Source organism: Salvelinus fontinalis, chromosome 38 (genome assembly GCF_029448725.1).
Source record: "Salvelinus fontinalis isolate EN_2023a chromosome 38, ASM2944872v1, whole genome shotgun sequence".
NCBI classification, from domain to species: Eukaryota; Metazoa; Chordata; class Actinopteri; order Salmoniformes; family Salmonidae; genus Salvelinus; species Salvelinus fontinalis.
Genome location: NC_074702.1, coordinates 33,631,997 through 33,653,175, shown reverse-complemented (window position 1 = coordinate 33,653,175; position 21,179 = coordinate 33,631,997). Strand labels below are relative to the sequence as shown.

The window sequence follows — 21,179 nt, the reverse complement described above, 5'->3', positions numbered from 1 at the left end:
TCAGTTCTGCTTCTCTCCCAGAACAAAAACATTTCCCTCTCTACCTACGGTAAAGTACAGACTCAGTTCCACAGTCTGAATGTCGAGAGATTTAATTTAATTGTATTTATTTAACTAGTCAGTTCAGAACAAATTCTTATTTACAATGACGGCCTACCCAGGCCAAACCCTCCCCTAACCCTCCCCTAACCAGGACGATGCTGAGCCAATTGTGCACCGCCCTATGGGACTCCCGATCACGGCTGGTTGTGATACAGCCCAGGATCAAAACAAGGTCTGTAGTGACGCCTCTAGCACTGTGATGCAGTGCCTTAGACCGCTGCGCCACTTGGGAGCCCTCGGGAGATAAGTGAACCAAGCGAGACTCTCCTTAACACACTCCCTGATGCATAAAGAAGTTTGGAACAGAGCCTATAAGTCCCCCAAGGCTTCTCTCCTTAATTGTAGGCAATGATTTCACAAAATGTCTCCCTCGTGGTGCCGTGCACCACTTAAGAACACTTTCAACTTGGTGGCATCCTATACATCACACACCACAGCCATCACAGCCCAAAAACCTCTATTTAGAATTCTCCTCCAACCAGAGTACAGAGGATCATCTTTTATCAGTGTGGTACTGGAGGACAGCCAGGGGTTGGGAGCCACCGAGCCCCCGATGCTGAGGCAATTGGCGGTCACTGGGCTGGGGAACAAAGGGCCTCCTGGTCTGGAGAACACCTGGGGATTAGGGGGCTTCATCGGCTACACTGCTTCAGCAACTCTGACAGAGGGGCTATTTGAGGTCCAGACAATGATGATTTAATAGTCTCACAGTCAACTTGGTCCAAGAAGTGTCTTTTAACCCTGATCATACATTTCTGCAGTCTGTAAGAACTGGGATGTGAGTGATAACTTCACACAATCTGACTACTAAATGCATTATCTGTCTACAATTTTGACTTGTAAATTGTGACTATTTCCACATTTTAAACCCCTAAACATGACTAAACGTGTATTTTCTCACACCGTCCCCAGCAATACACCCGTATACCATCCAAACACACATCAGCCACAACCCATACTGCCTACCTCATACTCCTGTTTGAAGCCGTAGCCCTCTGCAGTTTTCATCTGGTTGATGTGCTGGAGAAGGTCGGCCACGCGCACAGCAGGGTGGAGCTGACCAGTGTGGTAGGGTGAGCCCTTACGCCCACACTGGCGTCGCGGCGAACCCCCCAGAAGACTACTGGACTCGTTCACTGAGCTACGCTGCTCACCTGTGAGAGGAGGACAAAGGAAGGGGGCACCATTAGGCATAGAGCTACACACAAAAGGTGGTATAGCCTGTTTTAGAGGGATGTAATGATCGAATATTGTAAGCGCTCTCATTGTCTGCTTATGTGCCCCCGTTATTTATCCTACGGTTCTGACTTGATGTACAGGGAGAATACTGTGAGAACGGCCCATGTCCTGAATTATGTCACTCTGTCAATTTCAAAAGTGCTGAACAAATAGGCCGCATATTAGGATACATACGTTTCAGCTTGCTCATGTCTTAATCAAAATTACAGCATGCCGCTTAACTGCTTATCGTCATATATGCCATTGCCATAATCTGTACATCTGCATTGTTATATTGCTTATATAGGTCTCTCATATTAGCATCTTATTAATCATTTTAGGCAATGTTAATTGCTTCTTACATTGTGTGTTATAATTAGTTAGGGTGATTTTCTCCGAGGAGTGTGGTAAGTTACAGACCCAACAACATTATATTACAGTATCCCCTCCTTGCCAGGGACATTCTCTTTTGCTCAACAAAGAGTTCAGTAATAGACCAATGTAATTCCAGTTCATATTGCGAGGGTTGTTTTGTTTGCACAATGCGCTGTCAATGTGTCTGTATATTGTCTATAAAAGTGAAACCCCATGATTGTATTGTCCTTCCTTTTTAGACCACATAGGCCTAATAAAACACTTCAAATGGTGGACTAACAGCAGAGTCTGGGTCTCTCTCTCTCTCTTTGTGGTGACTTAAAGAAGAGTGAAGTTAAGGCCTCAACATCTTGCTGAATTCATCTGAACTAACATCTGAATTTCTGTCGCTGTCCAATTCAAAATTGCTGAATGACCTCGGCCTACCTCGTCGCAGCTCGCTTTGCCTGCACTTGCTTGTACATAGAGCTAAGCGTTAATGATAAAAGAACAAACACTGTGAATTTACTGAACATAAGTGTAATAATGTTGGAGTATTGTTCCAAAGGGAAAACTCATGTCGACATTTATTATTATGGAAAGAGAATGTGGTTCTTATCCTGTTACACAAACCAACAAGGAGTCAATAGAAACCATATTTATTTAATCAAGTCAGCCACAAGCTCCACTCTCGGGACAGCTTTATGCGGACCCTAAACTTCTGTGGGCACCGTTTGTCAGTTATAGTGCATTAACTGCATTTAATGTATTGTTTAGAGAAAACAAATGGGTTGTTTGACATGCTAAAATCGCCATTGCATAGGCTATAGGTTTATAGAAAAATGACCGGTGTCAGATTGGACTCAGCTATTGTATGTATTATTTAAGTTGCTGACAGTAAAGTGAGACTGGTTTGTTATATAGGTTTGTTTGGGATGACACCATCCAATCTCTCTTTGATTAACTATTAAGTACATCAGGGCCCAGTTGTATACAACATCTTAAGTGTTGCCCTTAAGGGTTAACCTTAAGGAATACTTTTCCCTTACCTAATGGAATTGTTTAAGGGCGTTGCATAGAACCCGTCAAATATTTCCTGAGTTTAGTTTGAAGGCATGTATGGCAGAAAGAGTATCTGGTTACCATGGAGACGGATGGATTCACTGCCTAAACTCAAAAAGGGATCGCTTTCATTTTGTGAGATAGCAAAATAAAACTTCTACAAATCAAGACAGGATAACCATATTGCTTCAGAAGGTAATAAACCACATTTCTTGTAGTTACTTTTTTCTCTACTTGTTTATATTACATTCTAGTACGTCAAGCTAGCTTGCAGAGTAGCTGGGTGATTCTGCAACTACGATCACTTCTATGTCCTCAGTGTCAATTATGGGGAGTTTTTATTATTTTATTCGTTATATGTTAAGTTCACACTACAATCACCCCAGATTTTTTTAACACCTCCCTATCAAAGTATTTTAGCTACTTTTCAGATGCATTTTTAAGCCTCGATTTCACTATTTTACCCTTGTCCCTGATGCAAACCTTTGAGTTTCTACTATGTTTTTCTATGAGAAAACATTAATAATTGCACATTATATAATGTTATCTACTAGAGAAAGAGTCAATTAAATAAAATCTATATCAATATTTATTGTGAGTATGCCCTTTATATTATTATTTACACAGCATATACCTGTCCTTTGGTAGTGGTGTCATTTCCACCAATGAGGGCAAATTCCTCATTAATAAAGTTGTCAAGAGAATGTTAACTTAGTTACCATGGAAACATATTTTGACACTGAAGCACATCGCTGCAGTGGATAGTTGTTCCAGATGTGATGTCCAGAAGTTGAAGCTAAATCTAAGAAAATATTGCTTGTGTAGAGAATATTTTTAATTGTCATTCATTTCCAAACATGCTATAATTTATTTCATTTGTGGTAGAATTTTGATTTATTTTAAATATTTTATGTATTTAGTGTAAACTATATGCTAGCCGTAATACTAGCCAAAGCATGCTAACCAGTCTGTCATTTTTTGCCCAAAACTGTAGAAGCATCATTTCCATGACAGTCATTTCCATCACAAACTTAACAGTGGTGGAAATGACAGAACGTGGCAGAAATGACAAAAATATATTATGTTATTACTTTTGGTTTACTTAAATCATGGTTTAAATTAATTGAATCTAGAAAATGCTCCAAGGTGTGCACAAGTAAAAAAAAAAGAAGTAGTATTGTTCTTTGATTTAAAAAGATGCCACATAAAACAGCAGAGGTCACAGACAAAGAAACAAAATAAAAATAAATATCCTATACGATACCAGGAACATCTGCAAATAGACAGGGAGAGATACTGGAAGAAAAAAGAGAAGGGAGAAGTGAAATCTATCTCTGAGTTTACAAAGCGAAAACAAAGAAGCAGGGGAAGGAAATGGAAATGTAACCAACGGAATAGAAGACAGACTTTAAAGAGAACAGTTGCAATGGAGACCTACTGATCAGGCAACACATCACCTCAGTCACCAGATGACTTGCAGCCAGAACATGAGGCCAACATACCTGCCCCTAACTCACCTACCCCTAACTTACCTGCCCGATGCCCCTTCCTCATCATCTGCAACAGGAATGAGAAGTCGAATACTTGCTGTAAGCAAAAGGTTTGGAAGAGGTCGCTCAAAAACAGAGATCTTTGCATGACAAATGTCAAACTTGGTAAAACGTTACGGAAAGCTGAGAAATACAAAATAATGTATGATCAACTGATGAAGAAAATGGAGAGACAAGATTCCCCAAAGACAAAACAGGAAATGAAGGGAACTCCGAAGGATTTTATCGTTTCAAAATGCCATCATTGCAGAGTTAAAGATAAAGTATAAATAACAAAAAATTGCAGCGCCAAGGACAAACAAATGGCTTCAAAAATGCTCAGAGGCAACATCCTGATAAAGTATGGCCTGGTCAAAGGGCAAATGAAAACAGGCCAACAAGTCTTCAATACTCCAGGAAAAAAAAGTGTAACATAATTACAAAGCCACAGAAGAGAAAAATCACTAGATTCTATGAACGTGATGACGACAGTAGAGCAACAACAGAGAAAAAGGACACACTAACGAGGAACAAGAAGAAAATCAGCCGTGCTTCTTGAATGGCACAATTCAGAACCTTTAACAGAATTTTAAGAGGGAATATTCAGAGATGAAAATGTCCTATGAATTCTGCCGAAGACATCCTTTTGGGGTTGTCAAGCCAACAGTCCAGGATAGGGACACATGCCTCTGAAAAACCCATGCCAACCTCCAACTCATGGTGGCAAAACTACAGCATCACAAAGGGTTCCGCTGCAGCAACATTGAGAACCTTACTTAAGTCTTTGTGCTGTGAGAACCTGAAGAAAGAGTGCATGTACAGAGTGCTCCCTTTGCCAAGCAAAATAGCTTCCATCTGCTGGTGAGCAGACACGGTGGTTTGAGTTGAAAAACAAAGCTGAAGAGAGAGAAGGAAAAACCAAGAGGGAAACTTGGAGAAGTTCACTGTACATTTGACAGTTAAAGACAAGGTATGTGGAACACTGCAGATTCTACTGGAGGACTTCTCCAAAGGATTGAAAGAGAAGTTGGGGGAAATACGTGTACGCCATTCAACACCAATACTCCAAACTTAGAGAATTAAAAGAGAACCTCTAGAAAGAGGAGATCATCGTGCATATTGACTTTGCAAAGAACTACCTGTATAATTACACGAGTGAAATCCAGGCAGTTCACTTTGGTGATTCTCACAAGCAGGTAAACCTCCACACACGTGTTGGACGTACCACAAATGATACAGTTTCCCTTTGCTCATTGAGCTCATCTATGCGAATGACCCCCCCTGCAATCTGGGCCCATATCTCAAAAACACTGGCCTACTTCCTTGAGCTCTGCCCATCAGCTACTTTTGGAAACATACTATGTCTTAAATTAATGAAAAGTTTAACAATGGTTGTTGTTCAAACTGTTTGTAATAAAATATTGTTTTCATCGTTTTTTTCTTTTTTTTTTCTTTTTTTTATACATAGATGTCATTTCCACCACACCCATATTTTTGGGGTAAATTAGAATATTATTTATAATTTACATTGATTGATTTGTTTTAGATAGGGAAATCATATGGTTGTTATCATAACCTCTCAAAAGGATTGGGTGGAAATATCTCATTTTTCATGATCAATACATTTTTTTCAGTTTATACATTCAGGCATTGTGTTGAATTATTAATATTAGAAAAACTTGAAAAAATCACTTAAAATATTATTCAATACAAATGAATGTACAAATGTGTTATAAATACATTTTTGGATATTTCATTTTCAACTAAAATTGCCGTGATGGAAATGAAATTTGTCTAAGGCTGTCTGAGAAAAATGACAAAAATATATACATTCCTGAATACTACGATCACAGCCATTATCAGATATTATTTCTAGACAAATCAAAGACAAGTAGAATAGTGGTAAAATTAAAGTTTCATTTCTGAAAGCTTGCAGGGCCAAAGTGCCCGAAGTTGCTAAATCACCCAGCTAAAGATAACTAGCCAGCTAGCTTTCTAGCCATGGATTGTGCACCTTCCATTATTTAGCTAAGGAACTACAGTAGCTGATTGATGTTTTCCTTTTGTAACCAGAGCAGATGAAGGCAACATTCACCTCCACAAATGCTATTTACATCGATACTGAATGAAGCAGTTAAGGGACCTCATGGGCACCCTTAACTTTTTCACGTAATTTAAGGGGAAATTCACCTTAAATGTTTTTTGCAACTGACTTAAAGTTAAGTAAACTTTAAGGGGGAAATTAACTTAAGGTGTTTTACAGTGGTTGCTCCACTAAAAGTTTTGTGATTATGCTGCGGGACTTAGAGGTAATTTGTGGTTTAGCACGGTACCCTACGTCACCACTTCATTGCTCCAAACCAGCGCAAGGGGGAGCTAGAGCACTGATTATGCTTTTGGGTCCTACTGTGTCTCTAATTGACAATGAACGGGCGACATAAACCTAAATAGAAACCGATAATTGTGCTCAACTTCAGTATTACTTACTAAAACAGTTACACTAAGGTTTTTATTCTTATATTTTGTTAGGATTATTTTGCTCTTACTGTAGTACTGTAGGTCACTCCCAACCGGTCATGTTGTACAGCACCTGAGTGGTGCAATGGTCTAAGACTGTGTTGCTACAGATGCTGGTTCAATACCTGTGCTGCCCTCGACTGGGAGACCCATGAGATGACTGTAGGTTTTTCTCCCTCTAATTAGAACCTCTCTGGGATAGGCGTCCCGTCAGCGGGACACCTGTCGACAAATTCCGGTGAAATTGGAGGGCGCACAATTCAAATAAATAATCATAAAAATGATGGATATTAAACATCTAGGTACATACAAGTGTCTTATATCGGTTAAAAGCTTAAATTATTGTTAATCTAACTGCATTGTCCGATGCGATTGTTTGAGGACGGCGTGCCACATCAAAATATTTTTCAACCAGCACAGGCTTCGTAAATTTCACAAATAGCGATTAAATGTTCACTTACTTTTTGAAAATCTTCTTCTGACTTGCAATCCCAAGGGTCCCAGCTACAACATGCCTGGTCGTTTTGTTAGATAAAATCCTTCTTTATATCCCAAAGTCAGTTTAGTTGGCACCATCAAATTGAGTAGTCCACTTGTTCAACGTGCATAGAAAGGAATCCAAAAAGCTACTGCTAAACTTTGTTAAAACAAGTAAAAAATAAATGTATATCTAATCCTTAGGTACCCTAAAATGTAATTAAACTATAATATTTCACACGGAAAGAAGTATGTTCAATAGAAAAGCAAAATTAGCAAGTGCACGTCCTCTTTGTCACACGGAAGACTGATTTCCAACTCTGACTCCCAGTACAAAAACTCAAAATTATTCCTTGTTTGGGAAGAAACAAGCCTGAAACCTTGAACAAAGACTGTTGACATCTAGTGGAAGCCATAGAAATTGCAATCTGGGAGCTGGAATTCCATAGCTTTCCATTGATAGAGCATGGGCTCTCAAAAAAACACATCTGGTTGGTTTTTATTTTGGATTTTCTCCTACCATATCAACTGTGTTATAGTCTCATACATTATTTACATTTTTTACAAACTTCAAGGTGTTTTCTATCCAATGGTACCAATTATATGCATATCCTGGCTTCTGGGCCTGAGTAACAGGCAGTTTACTTTGGGCACGTCAGTCAGACAGGAAGTGGAGATAAATAGACCATAGCCTGAAGAAGAAAAATAAATAAATAATTCTAAATAAAATGTATTTATAAATTAGTAACAATGTCTCACCCCATGTTCAAGAACAGCCTTTTTCCTCGCTCATTTTACGTCATTTAAAAGAAAATCTCAAAAATATTATTTTTTAAACAAAGCAATTATTATTATTATTATTATTATTATTATTATTATTATTATTATTATTATTATTATATAAAAGCTCTTTAGATATTCTCACAGATATATTATTAACCCTGCTTTTAGCAGAACAATATATATTGGTCATAGCTCCTGCGTGGTGCACAATGGGATTGCCTTGCAGTTCTCCAGCTGTATAAACTGAAAGTGCGTGAGGTTCAAGGCATGAGGGCACGGCATAGGTTGCAGAGCCGCACACAGAAGACAGACTTAGCCCCTGGAGGAAGAGGGAGGGGGGTGGACCCCCACCTCGCCACACTTAGTAGCACAAAGCAACGCTTTAAGGGGCATTCCACTAATAATGGCGCTGACTAGGAAAACGTTCCCGTTGTTCTAGCAGGTAGCTGGACAATAGACTTGCCTAGATGGAGGGTAGGGGGAGAATTCTATCGTCAAATGTATTTCTAAGTTAGGTTCTAAGTTAATAATAATAATACTTATGTAATACATCCGACCGTGATTGGGAGTCCCATAGGGCAGCGCACAATTGGCCCAGCATTTCTCTCCCTCTAGAAACAGAAATACACGTTTTAGCCTCTACAAATATTATTTTGTCCTTTATTCAGATTTAAAAAATAAATAAAAATTGAGCGATTGTAAACGAAATAACCTTCAAATTATCGTTATATATTATCAAGTTGATGGCACAGTCATGTAGCCGACACCTACATAAAGCTGAGTGACTCACTCATTTATGGCTTTGGATCAAAATAAATAAGTACCAGCATTCTTTCTGATAGTCTGAAAAAAACACATGTTTTGGTTATCCTGACTTGGACACCATGTACAGTATTATAAATAGCCCATTATGGGCTATTAGCAGGACAATATACCTTTACCAACATCTCTCTGTACTTTGATACTTTGTGGATGGGGCCTCCCCAGTGGCGCAGCTGTCTAAATCACCGCATCACAATGCAAAATGCGTTGCTACAGATACCAGTAACGGCCGCCACCGGGATACTCATGAGGTGGCTTTTGGTTTTAATTTAGAAAACTCCAATCCTCTATATGTAATTATTGGCTGAGAGTCACGTCATATTTTTAGATATACTGTAGGCCTACCGTAGGCGACATGAGTCTCACTAGTGTTGAGTAATGTTCTGTTAAAAAGTGGTGTAGGTCTTATTTATTTAAATAGCATATTGACGTTAGAAGCAATAGGATTTGAACGGGGAATGGCACGGGGAATGGTCTTGATAAATCAATGAGATTTATATTTTGACTGAATCTCCGTTTGGGTATTGGTTAGACAAAAATGATGGTGTAGAAATGTTATGCTCTTAGTGTAACCTTTATTTAACTATGCAAGTCAGGTAAGAACAAATTCTTATTTACAAGGACAGCCTACTCCTTCCTCCCTGTTTGGGAATTGAACCCCGGTCTCCCGCGTGCCTGCGCACAAGATGGGGATTCTTTAGCTAAATAGCCCAGTACTGTGTAGCCTACAGTACCTACAACGCCATATTTTCTGTTCCTTCCTAACGGAAACCCAGATGGTTTATCTTTTTTCTTGGAATATAAACACCATAATATTAATCAAATGAATCCCTAACTCTAAAAGTAATTGGAAAGATAGATACAAATTATTTGTGAAGTTGTGGTTACAATAAAGAATGTAAACAAGATGCTGTGTTTTTATTTACAGTAGTGATGGACAGCTGGTGGCATTTTGAAAACAGGTTTTCAAAACACTTGTAGCCCGTTTATCAGGACAACAGACTCTTTATAGCCCGACTACTGTAGGTGTGAACATCTCTCTACCTGCAATGTATTCGATGCTTAAGTACTCTGAAGTGTTACATTTCTAACTCAAAACAGCAGTACAGTATTTCTTCATCAACATCTATATGCTTTCGTTAATAAAATAACTAGAAAGACATTCAAAATGCATTTGGTTATTTAAAATACATTTTAGTTGCACTTCCACCCTGCTCCACGGCTACGGGTAAAACCTTGCTGAGATGATCAATGTATTTGTTGCATTGTAGTATAATCAGTTTCTCTATCAAAAACGTCTTGATGGCCTCAAAAGATTGGACACACCTACTCATTCCATGGTTTTTCTTAATTTTTACTATATTGTAGAACAATATGAAGATATCACAAATATGAAATAACACATATGGAATCAGTTAAGAACAAATTCTTACAAGGACAGCCAACTTCTTCCTCCCCATCGAGGAATTGAACCCCGGTCTCCCGCGTTCCCGCGCATGACACAGGGATTCTTTAGCTAAATAGCCCATCACTGTTGTACAGCGCCATATTTTCCATTCCATCCTAACGGAAACTCAGGTTTTTAATTTTTCTTGGAATAGAAACACCATAATATTAATAAAATTAATTAAGCAACATTTCTTAAAATCAGTCTCATATACTACGTTCTTACAAAAAAGGTTTTAAATTCTCTAGTACAACAACTATTGAAGGCTATCAAATGCTTCTCAAAGATACCCTTTGGTGGTCAAACTAGAATTACTGGCACTTAAATAACTTGCCATAGAATTTTGCAGCACCACGCAAGCTGTGCTCTAGTATGCTGCAACTTTTAAAGGACGAACCACTGTATGCAACTGAGCCCAGGACATGAAAACCAAGATTATTTCTTTCCTTTTCTGTTATGCGCCTTCATATTTCAAGATATCGAGATGAGAAGGAAGACGACTAGAATCACATATCATTTTCTTGCCTGAAGGTGTTCCACTTTACATCTGTTTGCAATTTTCTTTTTCTCGTCATCTTATTTTAGACTGTGGATCTGCTGCAGGGAGTATAGCCGCTTCTGAGGTATATGAAGCTTTTCTAAGACTAAATGGATGTTGTGGGAGGTATAAAGTTCACACACAATATTGTGGGAGCGTTTGATTAACATTTTGGGAAAAACTTTAGACCTCAGGTTTTCCACGAATGAATCATAGTTTGATTGCAGGTGTCTTGTTTTTATTTGAAAGCACATACTGCAGGTGTGTGTGTGTGTGTGCTTATGCCTGTGTATGCGTGTGTCTTACTGCGCGTGCTGCAGGTGTGTGCCATGCGTGCTGCAGAGAGGGCCATGCGCTCATCCTCCTGCAGGGTACTCTGGTCAGTGAAACTGCGCTCCATCGATCCCATGTGACTGTTCTCCTGACGGTACGTTATGGGGGTCTTATTTATGTTCACTGGCTTCCTACAAACACAGAGAGAGAGAGGGAATGGGAGAGGAGAGGGCGAGAGGGGGATAGAGAGAGCAACAGTTTTATTTGGCCACAATCCCTTCATTGGCAGCCAGAGAGCACAAGCATGTGAATGAACGATTAGCAAAACAATGGAAAGGTAGGAGGGTGGCGTCACTTACGGATAGTAAGAGTAAGAGTAGTAGTCCCTTCTGGCGAGTGAGCGGGAGGGAGGGCAGAGAAAAGAGAAAGAAGATAGAAAATGCAAGAAATACCGGCCGAGGGATGGATTCATTAACGTGAAAATGGCAAGGGTCTCTGTGTGACTCACGCATTTACCGCACGGTGACAGGACCAAAGCAGCTAGACCAGCCTCTAATTGAATATGTCACTGTTTCCCCCTTTAACGAGTAAACCATGTCACTTCCTGCCAGAGCAAATGTAGCAATCATACCGCTAAGAGCTAACTTCATGGTGGCTTAGTGGAGTAATCTGGAACAATGTGTTGGGGCAAGCAGCACTAGCTGCTATCTTCTCCAGGGTTGTGCATGCCATAGGTGTGGACTCAAGTCATATGACTTGAGACTCGACTTCATTGAAAATAAAATAACTTGATAAATAAACATATTTTTCATAGGGCTAGATACACTACATGACCAAAAGTATGTGGACACCTGCTTGTCGAACATCTCATTCCAAAATCATGGGCATTAATATGGAGTTGGTCCCCCATTTGCTGCTATAACAGCTTCCACTCTTCAGGGAAGGCTTTCCACTTGCTTCCATTCAGCCACAAGAGCATTATTGAGGTCGGGCGCTGATGTTGGGCGATTAGGCCTGGCTCGCAGTCTGCTCCAAAGGTGTTAGATGAGCTTGAGGTCAGGGCTCTGTGCAGGCCAGTCAAGTTCTTCCACACCGATCTCGACAAACCCTTTCTGTATGGATCTCGCTTTGTGCATGGGAGCATTGTCATGCTGAAACAAGAAAAGTCCTTCTCCAAACTGTTGCCACAAAGTTGGAAGCACAGAATCATCTAGAATGTCATTGTATGCTGAAACATTAAGATCCCCCTTCACTGGAACCAGGGACGTCACTAGAGATTCATGGATAGGGGGGCTATGCCTCTTTTTGGGGGGGTCTGGGCATTCTCCCCCATGAATATTTTTTTAAAGACCACAAAACGTCTTTTCATCATGTATTTTTAAAGTAAAAATGGGTGTAAAATCTATCAAAATAAGGTTATTTTAGGTAAAGGTTGGCTAAAAGTATACCCATCTCATAGTTTGTGTGTAATGAACACGATGGGAGACAGAGAGCTGGTTTCAAGCGCAGGGCGCAGCAGGTGTTTATTGGTGAAGGATGACAGAAGGAGGCAGGTAGCTGGGTCCAGGGGCAGGCAGAAGGTCAGACACAGGGGGTCCAAAAAAGCAACAGTACAGGCCGGGAAAAGGCTAGTAATGTCATCTAGGAGATCAGGCAATAGGTTGATAATAGGAAATCCAATAGTCTAAAGTACAGGCAGGGAATAGGCAAAAGGCGTCGTTAGTGAGGCAGGCCAAAACTATCATACGTGGGAGGATTAAATTACAGGAGAGAGAAAGAGATGCAGGTCATGTTATACCATTAGAAAAAAACAGTATCATCCAAAGGGGCAAAACTAAATTCAACTAATGAGATAAATAAAATAAAAAATAATTAGGAATAAAATCTGATGAAAAAAGGAAGATCCCAAACAAATATTACAACCTATATTAAGGACCTGCTCCTCCTGCTTCTCTCTTTTGATGCTTATTTTGTGGGTGGATGCATCAAAGTGTACTTACTATTTTTAAAGGTGGCAAAGCGGTCAATGACACTATTGTGGCTTAGTGGCACAAACACTCACCCTCAATGGACATGGCTGCAGGACTTACAAGCCTTTTCTGACCCATTGTCTTACGCAACCAGGAGTGCATATGGAGCAGTGCACTAAAGGACCTTTCACAGAAGCAGCTGCTCACAGGAATTGTGAGGGAACGTGAATGATTTCCTTCAGAGAAGGAAACATATCATCATCCAGGAGGTCTTTGGAAGGACATCCAGCCTCTCTTTTCCGGGCAAGAAAGTTTCTGGCCACCAACATCTTTTCTGTTTTAACATCAATACAGGTAGCGCTTGGTAAACTCCGTTAAGCATGATGTATCAAGGAAGTTTTTTTGAATTTGGGCTGCATGCATGTACAGTGGGGCAAAAAAGTATTTAGTCAGCCACCAATTGTGCAAGTTCTCCCACTTAAAAAGATGAGAGAGGCCTGTAATTTTCATCATAGGTACACTTCAACTATGACAGACAAAATTAGAAAAAAAATCCAGAAAATCACATTGTAGGATTTTTAATGAATTTATTTGCAAATTATGGTGGAAAATAAGTATTTGGTCAATAACAAAAGTTTATCTCAATACTTTGCTATATACCCTTTGTTGGCAATGACAGAGGTCAAACGTTTTCTGTAAGTCTTCACAAGGTTTTCACACACTGTTGCTGGTATTTTGGCCCATTCCTCCATGCAGATCTCCTCTAGAGCAGTGATGTTTTGGGGCTGTTGCTGGGCAACACGGACTTTCAACTCCCTCCAAAGATTTTCTATGGGGTTGAGATCTGGAGACTGGCTAGGCCACTCCAGGACCTTGAAATGCTTCTTACGAAGCCACTCCTTCGTTGCCCGGGCGGTGTGTTTGGGATCATTGTCATGCTGAAAGACCCAGCCACGTTTCATCTTCAATGCCCTTGCTGATGGAAGGAGGTTTTCACTCAAAATCTCACGATACATGGCCCCATTCATTCTTTCCTTTACACGGATCAGTCGTCCTGGTCCCTTTGCAGAAAAACAGCCCCAAAGCATGATGTTTCCACCCCCATGCCTCACAGTAGGTATGGTGTTCTTTGGATGCAACTCAGCATTCTTTGTCCTCCAAACACGACGAGTTGAGTTTTTACCAAAAAGTTCTATTTTGGTTTCATCTGATCATATGACATTCTCCCAATCTTCTTCTGGATCATCCAAATGCTCTCTAGTAAACTTCAGACGGGCCTGGACATGTACTGGCTTAAGCAGGGGGACACGTCTGGCACTGCAGGATTTGAGTCCCTGGGGGCGTAGTGTGTTACTGATGGTAGGCTTTGTTACTTTGGTCCCAGCTCTCTGCAGGTCATTCACTAGGTCCCCCCGTGTGGTTCTGGGATTTTTGCTCACCGTTCTTGTGATCATTTTGACCCCACGGGGTGAGATCTTGCGTGAAGCCCCAGATCGAGGGAGATTATCAGTGGTCTTGTATGTCTTCCATTTCCTAATAATTGCTCCCACAGTTGATTTCTTCAAACCAAGCTAACCAAGTCTGTCACCTAGTGCAGATTCAGTCTTCCCAGCCTGGTGCAGGTCTACAATTTTGTTTCTGGTGTCCTTCGACAGCTCTTTGGTCTTGGCCATAGTGGAGTTTGGAGTGTGACTGTTTGAGGTTGTGGACAGGTGTCTTTTATACTGATAACAAGTTCAAACAGGTGCCATTAAAACAAATAACGAGTGGAGGACAGAGGAGCCTCTTAAAGAAGAAGTTACAGGTCTGTGAGAGCCAGAAATCTTGCTTGTTTGTAGGTGACCAAATACTTATTTTCCACCATAATTTGCAAATAAATTAATAAAAAATCCTACAATGTGATTTTCTGGATTTTTTTTCTCATTTTGTCTGTCATAGTTGAAGTGTACCTATGATGAAAATTACAGGCCTCTCTCATCTTTTTAAGTGGGAGAACTTGCCCAATTGGTGGCTGACTAAATACCTTTTTGCCCCACTGTATGCCTTTGAGCAGACCTGCATCTACAGTCAATAATCCATCTTGTAAAAGCAGGGGAGCAACAACTCTGTTTTCATTATTTGGGAACATGACAATTCTGTGCCTAAACCCAAGTAGGTCTTCATCATAAAATCTCCCATTTTCCTTTGTTTGCGCTTTCTTGCTGCATCTGCCTCTGACATATTGTGAATTTCGCAGAGTGCTTTGGTTCTGTTAAAGTTCTGTTGTAAATGCATCTGTGCGTTTGCCTACCAGTGCGTCACATACAGCTTGTTTGCCAAAACAAGCTTCTGCCAGGTCTACAGTCTCTTTCTGGAGGAATTTATGTAATCCCTCAGCTATAGAAAGAAGGCACTGAAACATCAGTAGCAAATACACGGTGGAGAACTTATGAAGCTTTGCTCTCAGACCAACAGCCATGGGGGATCCAATGGAGTTAAATTGCAGTTAAAGTGTCCAGGACTGCATTTATGGACCGCAGCAGGCATGCCCAGCGAGTGTTTGAGAGCTGTACAAGTTCTCTAAGTTTGAACTTGTGGTTAACTGGGGATATACTGAACAACTAATACACATTCTCCAAGAAACTGAAATGGTGTCCGTAATCTCTTGAGCACAGCATTCGATCATGTCATTCTGAGATTCTGGAGAGAGATACGTCGCATTTGATGGAGTATTGTACCTTTGCAGGAAATGGTCAAACTCCTTTAAAAGCTCCATACGTTCAAGAAAAGTCCCTCTATTTATGCTTTCACTAGATTCATCACTGGCACGGAAAGAGAGTCTTCCTAACATTGAGGTGACCGCAACAATTCTCCTCAGATACTCCCTTCTCTCTGCAATATCACTAGAATGGGCAGATGTTAAAATCTGAGCAATATTCCCATGAATGCTAGTTGCCTGGTAGCTTTGCCATGCCACAAGACTGTCTGTGTGTTTGTGCCATCATGTTTACTGAAGATAAAAAAAGCTTTTTTCAAAATATTGCAGCCATTACTGTCAAAAAGAGTCAAATGTAATGTTTCTGCACAAAAGAAAAATTTAAAACAAAGCTGCGTTTTTGTGGACAGAGTACTCTACCCAATTGTACTCCTCAAACCAGCAGTGCTGAAATGCACTTTTCTGTGTACCAAAACTTTTGTGTGGGTAGCTATTCAGCCTCACTTGTCTGGGCCCAGTCTTTGTCACCTACATCTCTCTCATTTCTGGAAGGAGTTGCTGCAGCAGCTTGCTTACTTTCTTTCTCTGGATCTGTTTGTTGTCCCTCCCTGTCTGGATCTGTTTGTTGTCCCTCTTAACTGAAAGCTTAAACATCTACTCTGTTTAATCACTAACCTTCATCAGACATGCTCCCTCAGCCCTGTCAGCCTCCAGCTTCTTTCCCCTCATTCTTGTCTACTGTGTTTTGACATGTATTGTTATTAAACTCATATTTACACTAACTCAAGGCTTAATAGGTGATTAATCAGTTTAAGTTTTCATTTGTTTGTTTGAACTGGTAAAATCTTCATTTCTCGCCGGATTGGCCTTCAGCAGAGCTGCTGGCACTGCCTCCCTTGAAGAATTTCCGTATATCCATCCAACGTTAGTCGTTAGCTAGCCTACAGTTGAGAAATTGAGGATAATACAATGACATTGTGATCAACACTATGTCACCTTTTCTACACATGACCTACTGATAATTGTTTTGCAATGGCCTACTGAATGAAAGCAATTGAGTATGAAAAGACATGTGCATGATGTTACGTCATCTGTCTCATTTATAGCCTGGCACAGATAGCAAAACTACATTAAATACAATGTTAATTAGATATCGTCGCAACATAAATTCATTATATTAAATTAAGTTAACAAATTTATAAGACAAAGTTAACCGGTAGCTAGCTCGCAACATCGGTTACACTGTAACTTACAGGAAGCCTCAAATAAAAACGTATTGGTCAACAAAGCTTTGATTATGACAAAAGTCTATAGTAGTGAATTCTCTGTTCTAACTTACCACAAATTCACATCGTAGCATATCTGCATGAATCCGTCCAGTCAGAGCCTTTTCCTGTCCGTTTAATGTTAGCTAGCAGTCTCAAGCCACAGAAATAGCTAACGTTAACCAAAATGTTAGCTACAAGTAGGCCTAACAGTCACTAGCGCATGCAGCAGCAACCTTCCCCAGGTCCTAGTGCACGACCCAGTAAGAAGTTTAAGATGCGATGGAACGGTTGACGGAAAAAAAAGAAATCACAGAGAAAATATATTGACTGATATATTTATTTATTTAGGGGGGTCTAATGAATATTTTAAAACAGGCCTAGTGACGTCCCTGACTAGAACTAAGGGGCCTAACCCAAACCATGAAAAACAGCCCCAGACCATTATTCCTCCTCCACCAAAGTTTACAGTTGGCACTATGCATTCAGGCAGGTTGCATTGTCCGGGCATCCGCCAAACCAAGATTAGTCCATTGTACTGCCAGATGGTGAAGCGTGACTCATCACTCCAGAGAACGCGTTTCCACTGCTTCAGAGTCCAATGGCGGCGAGCTTTACACCACTCCAGTCAACGCTTGGCACTGAGCATGGTGATCTTAGGCTTACTGCTCGGCCATGGAAACCCATTTCATGAAGCTCCCAACGAACAGTTCTTGTGTTGACGTTGCTTCCAGAGGCAGTTTGGAACTCGGTAGTGAGTGTTGCAACTGAGGACAGGCGATTTGTATGCGCTTCAGCACTCGGCGGTCCCTTTCTGTGAGCTTGTGTGGCCTACCACTTTGTGGCTGAGCCATTGTTGCTCCTACACATTTCCACTTCATAATAAACAGAACTTACAGTTGACCGGGGCAGCTCTAGCAGGGCAGAAATTTTACAAACTGATTGTTGGAAAGGTGGCATGCTATGACGGTGCCACATTGAAAGTCACTGAGCTCTTCAGTAAGGCCAGCTAATGTTTGTTTATGGAGATTGTACGGCTATGTGCTCAATATTATACCTGTCAGCAACGGGTGTGGCTGAAATAGCCAAATCCACTAATTTGAAGGGGTGTCCACATACTTTTGTATATATAGTGTATTTTAATAGGCTACATATAGGGAAAGGGGGTTACCTAGTCAGTTGCACAACTGAATGCATGTAACCGAAAGATGTATTCTGCGTTTAACTCAACCCCTCTGAATCAGAGAGGTGCGGGGTCTGCCTTAAATCGACATCATCGGCACCTGGGGAGCAGTTGTTGGGAGTTAACTACCTTGCTAAAGGGCAGAACGCCAGATTTTTCCACATTGCCGGCTCAGGGATTTGAACCGGCAACCTTTCGGTTACTGGCCCAACGCTTTTAACCGCTAACCTGCCGCCCACAGTATGTTTGTTACACTGGTAAGGCATTTTTAACCGGAACCAACAGGAACCTTTAATTATATCCTCTCCATAGCCATGCAAATGCGACAGAGAGCTACTGATGCTTTAATAGACTGGAAACGATATGAACCGAGTTCTCCCGACAACATCCCTGCTCAATGTGTAAATGTACATTACCGGTCAACAGTTTTAGAACACCTACTCATTCAAGGGTTTTTCTTTATGGATTCATGTAGTAACCAAAAAAAAAAAGTGTTAAACAAATCAACAAAATATTTTATATTTCAGATTCTTCAAATAGCCACCCTTTTCCTTGATGACAGCTTTGCACACTCTTGGCATTCTCTCAACCAGCTTCATGACGCAGTCACCTGAACAAGCATAGACCAGATTCTGAGTTATGATGAGGTTGGAACTAAGCTCATGAGGCATTTAAATATCCCTCAAGAATTAGGGGTATATACAGTGCTCTCCGAAATTATTGGGACAATAAATCATTTGTCTTTTGGCTCTAATCCAAAAGTTTGGATTTGAAATCAAACAATGACAATTAGATTACAGTGCAGAAAGTAACAGAAGCACAAATATTATACCCACCAAAAAATGCTAACTTCCCCTGTTATTGTAATGGTGAGAGGTTAGCATGTTTTGGGTGTGTGATATTTGTGCATCTGTAACTTTCTCACTCATCACGATTCACATTCATTTAGGATTATCCGTAATCATGGTAGCATCCACATTCATGTAGAAGTGATTAGAAACATTTGACTCTTAATTACACAATGTTAACCATTCATTTCTATTGGGCACAAAACCATCTGAGGCACAACCAAAAAACAGCAAATGCATCCAACAAATGTGTCGTCACAAGCTTGACGTAGTCATTGCATGCTATGAATTTGGGAACACAAATACTTATTTTTTTACTACTTTAATATACATTTACTTTAACACAAGTGAATTTGTTCGAAATAATTTTGATCCCCTAAAATGTTGGGACTATGTACAGAAAGTTCTGTCATTTCTAAACGGTTCACCCGATATGGATGAAAATGCCATTGTTTGATTTCAAATCCAAATGGGTCAAGTATACAGCTAAAAGAAGAAACCAACTTCACTGTCCCAATAATTATGGAGGGCACTGTATCATTCATTTGTATGATACAAATGTGTATTTGATTTACATATCATAGAGGACCATTAAAAGCAGTGTCAAGTCACTCCTGTGAAAGGGAGTATATGAGTAGGGTGTAACATCTGGGTCATATGCCACCATAAAAGGTGTGTAAGGCGACCCTCTCGTTGTCACCACCTGCGGGGAGGTGAGACCTTTGGGAGCTAGTGGCTAGGCTAATTATCTACCTTAAGCACACATTTTCCCTCCCAATTAACCTCTCATTTATGGGTCATGCCACTGCCCGGCATGTGTAATTAAATGATGAGTTGAGAACGGTGTGGTCCCTCTGATACACCATTAGGGAACAGTAGTGCATCTCTCTCTCCCTCTCCAAAACAACCTGGCCCTTTGGAAAGGCAAATATGATTTCTAGGGAAGAGTCGAGGGTAGAATCTAAAAAATAGCACCAATATTCTACAGATACTCAAGCATGGTTTGTGTGGTCCAGAGAATAGGAAACAAATTATTTACCACCCTGTGTCTCTGAGGAAAGTTACCTATTTGGCTAATTGAGTGAGGACCGAGAAGTGGCATAAAAATGTGGGCCAGTGACTCACCCCTTCCTGATGATGATGATGATGGCCCCCAGGAGCAGGATGAGCACCACCAGGCCCCCAGCACACACCCCCAGGATCAGCCCCATCTCCTCTGAGTGTTGGGAAACCTCCAGAGCCCGTCGGTGGTCCTTACAGGCCGCTGAGAGAGAGTGATGAAGGGAGTAGGGGGGGGGGGAAGCAGAGATGGGGAGGGATGAAGGGAGAGAGAAAGGAGGTGGGACAGAGAGGGGGGTAGAAAGAGAGCAAGCGAAACAGAAGGAAAGAGAGAGACAGAGGGTTAAGAGGGGGGGAACAGAAAAAAGGATACAGAGAAAGGAAGAAATGTACAGTCTTAAAATGCAGGTCAATAATAATCAATGCTTATCATTCACAACAGCCACTCTGTCAAATCCCGACTCGTAACATCACAATGGCTGTATTCACACTAACACCCGGACTGCTGAGAAAAGATGGAATGTGTGACTCTTCACCGCCACATCTGTGCATTCATTGGCACGGTTGAATTTATTTCCATGGCAGTATGTTTCAAGGGACGATTGTTACATATTGAAACTGTCTGGCTACCAGAATGAACAATAAAAACATTTACAAAAGGGTGTGTGGTGCCCACATTTTAAGCAGCCAATAGAGAATCACCATGACCCCACCGGCGCATGAGCTCCCGCTAATATAGACACCTTGTGTTCATTAGACAAAATAATTGGACGGGAGACACAAACAGACCACTGTCATGTGAGAGCTTTTCAATAGGCAAATCATATTGGCTATTTATCTGCTCTTTTAATAGCCATTGGGGAAAGATTTGTGTCTCCTACGACAACAAAAGCCCTTTGTGTCTTCGACCCTCCTATCCTGTGTATGAGGCCAGGGATAACAGTTGTCTAGGACTGGGGGAATGTTGTGGAGGATCTTCACAAACTGCCACACTGAGTACCTGGGTCGTGCTCAACGGGCACCAAACAGAAGAACAC

General features: G+C 40.8%; 1 protein-coding gene across 6 annotated transcripts in view; it reads right to left on the bottom strand.

Annotated features, from left to right (window-relative positions):
- ptprub (protein tyrosine phosphatase receptor type Ub) overlaps window positions 1–21,179 on the bottom strand; it is a 361,889-nt gene that overhangs the window by 77,303 nt on the left and 263,407 nt on the right. For 4 of the 6 annotated variants that reach the window (XM_055903563.1, XM_055903566.1, XM_055903565.1 and 1 more), the window contains exons 14-17: window positions 20,209–20,347; window positions 11,482–11,511; window positions 11,156–11,313; window positions 1,069–1,256 (exon numbers count right to left, since the gene is read on the bottom strand). In XM_055903563.1, the coding sequence (XP_055759538.1) occupies window positions 1,069–1,256; window positions 11,156–11,313; window positions 11,482–11,511; window positions 20,209–20,347 (515 nt within the window). The remainder of the gene's footprint in view (window positions 1–1,068; window positions 1,257–11,155; window positions 11,314–11,481; window positions 11,512–20,208; window positions 20,348–21,179) is intronic. The other 2 variants (XM_055903567.1, XM_055903568.1) reach the window with 1 other exon arrangement.